The sequence below is a fragment of the Sinocyclocheilus anshuiensis genome, unplaced genomic scaffold (genome assembly GCF_001515605.1).
Source record: "Sinocyclocheilus anshuiensis isolate Anshui unplaced genomic scaffold, SAMN03320099.WGS_v1.1 C32526820, whole genome shotgun sequence".
In the NCBI taxonomy this organism is placed as follows: domain Eukaryota; kingdom Metazoa; phylum Chordata; class Actinopteri; order Cypriniformes; family Cyprinidae; genus Sinocyclocheilus; species Sinocyclocheilus anshuiensis.
This window is the reverse complement of record NW_015617526.1, coordinates 1-1,078: the sequence shown is the minus strand read 5'-3', so window position 1 is coordinate 1,078 and position 1,078 is coordinate 1. Positions and strand designations below refer to the sequence as shown.

The 1,078-nt window shown below is 39.9% G+C and overlaps 1 protein-coding gene across 1 annotated transcript; it reads left to right on the top strand.

Moving 5' to 3' along the window:
- Positions 1–6: 6 nt before the first annotated feature.
- On the top strand, positions 7–1,072 carry LOC107682720 (E3 ubiquitin-protein ligase rnf213-alpha-like; the record flags this gene model as incomplete). The annotated part of the gene is made up of 4 exons (XM_016478882.1): positions 7–111; positions 358–532; positions 629–723; positions 1,004–1,072. Coding segments are annotated over exons 1-4 (435 nt in total), but the record flags the coding sequence as incomplete, so codon positions are not given.
- Positions 1,073–1,078: the final 6 nt, after the last annotated feature.

Below are 1,078 nucleotides of genomic sequence, written 5' to 3'. Positions count from 1 at the left end.
CGTGACCAACCTGACATGCAGGACACTAAGAATATGTCACCTGCCCCCTTCGCTCTTCTCAGACTGCTCACACACATGTCCATGCTGCTGGGAGCTCTGAACAACCCACAGGTATTACATTCTTTGTTTTCCTTTTCTATATATATGGTCATATCCCAATTCTGGTTTTGAGTATTGATACATGTGATGCATACATTACATACATCCAGATCAAATACACACATTTGTTTGAAGAACTGAGGAAATGTATTAAGAACCAAACCCAGCTCTGGTGTAAAGCCAGCCAAACTTAAACAAAAACTTACTGAGAGCACCTTTAACTATATTCATCCCATATTCTTGTTTGTTTCTCTTAAGAGTGTCAGGCAGATCATCAAGCCTGCTGTGCTGGATCCTGGCCCATTCCTGATGACCCATCTTTTGAAGGACATGGAGCAACTAAGCAGAGCTCTAGGCAAAGGGCTGGATGATACAGTCTGTTCAATCCATTTGACCATCCACAGTCTACTGGATCCCCATCAGACCAGCCAGTGTAAGAGTCCCACACCTCATCTTACATTTGTCACTTGCCATATTAATCTCCTGCCTCAGAAATTCAAGAAATATAACATTTTGATATTCTAAACAGGGCCTGTTCCTTACGATCCAACCCTTTCCACTAAAGATGCAAGAAATGGATGGGAAAATGCCATGAATACTGATGTCATCACACATCAGCTGAAGGTGAACATGTCATCTTTTAGTACATCACAGAACCCAGAATGCATTATGCAACTTATAGTTTTTTGCATTTTAGTTTTAGTGTGTAAAACATGCTTGATTTTCCAAAACATTTTTCATTCTTGAGTAGTTGTTTTATAACACTGGACCTAACAAGAAAGTAAAACCTGAATGTTTAAGAGCTGTTGATTAGTTGTTGCATTAATGACCTCAGCAGTAGGGTATTTCTCATAACCCTTACATTAGCGAATTATTACTTTCCATTCTTTGATCTTTCTCTCAGGTTTTGGAGCATCAGCTAAAGGAAGTGAACGCCTTCATCAGGAAAGATGAGCGAGTGTCTTCTAATCCAGTGATG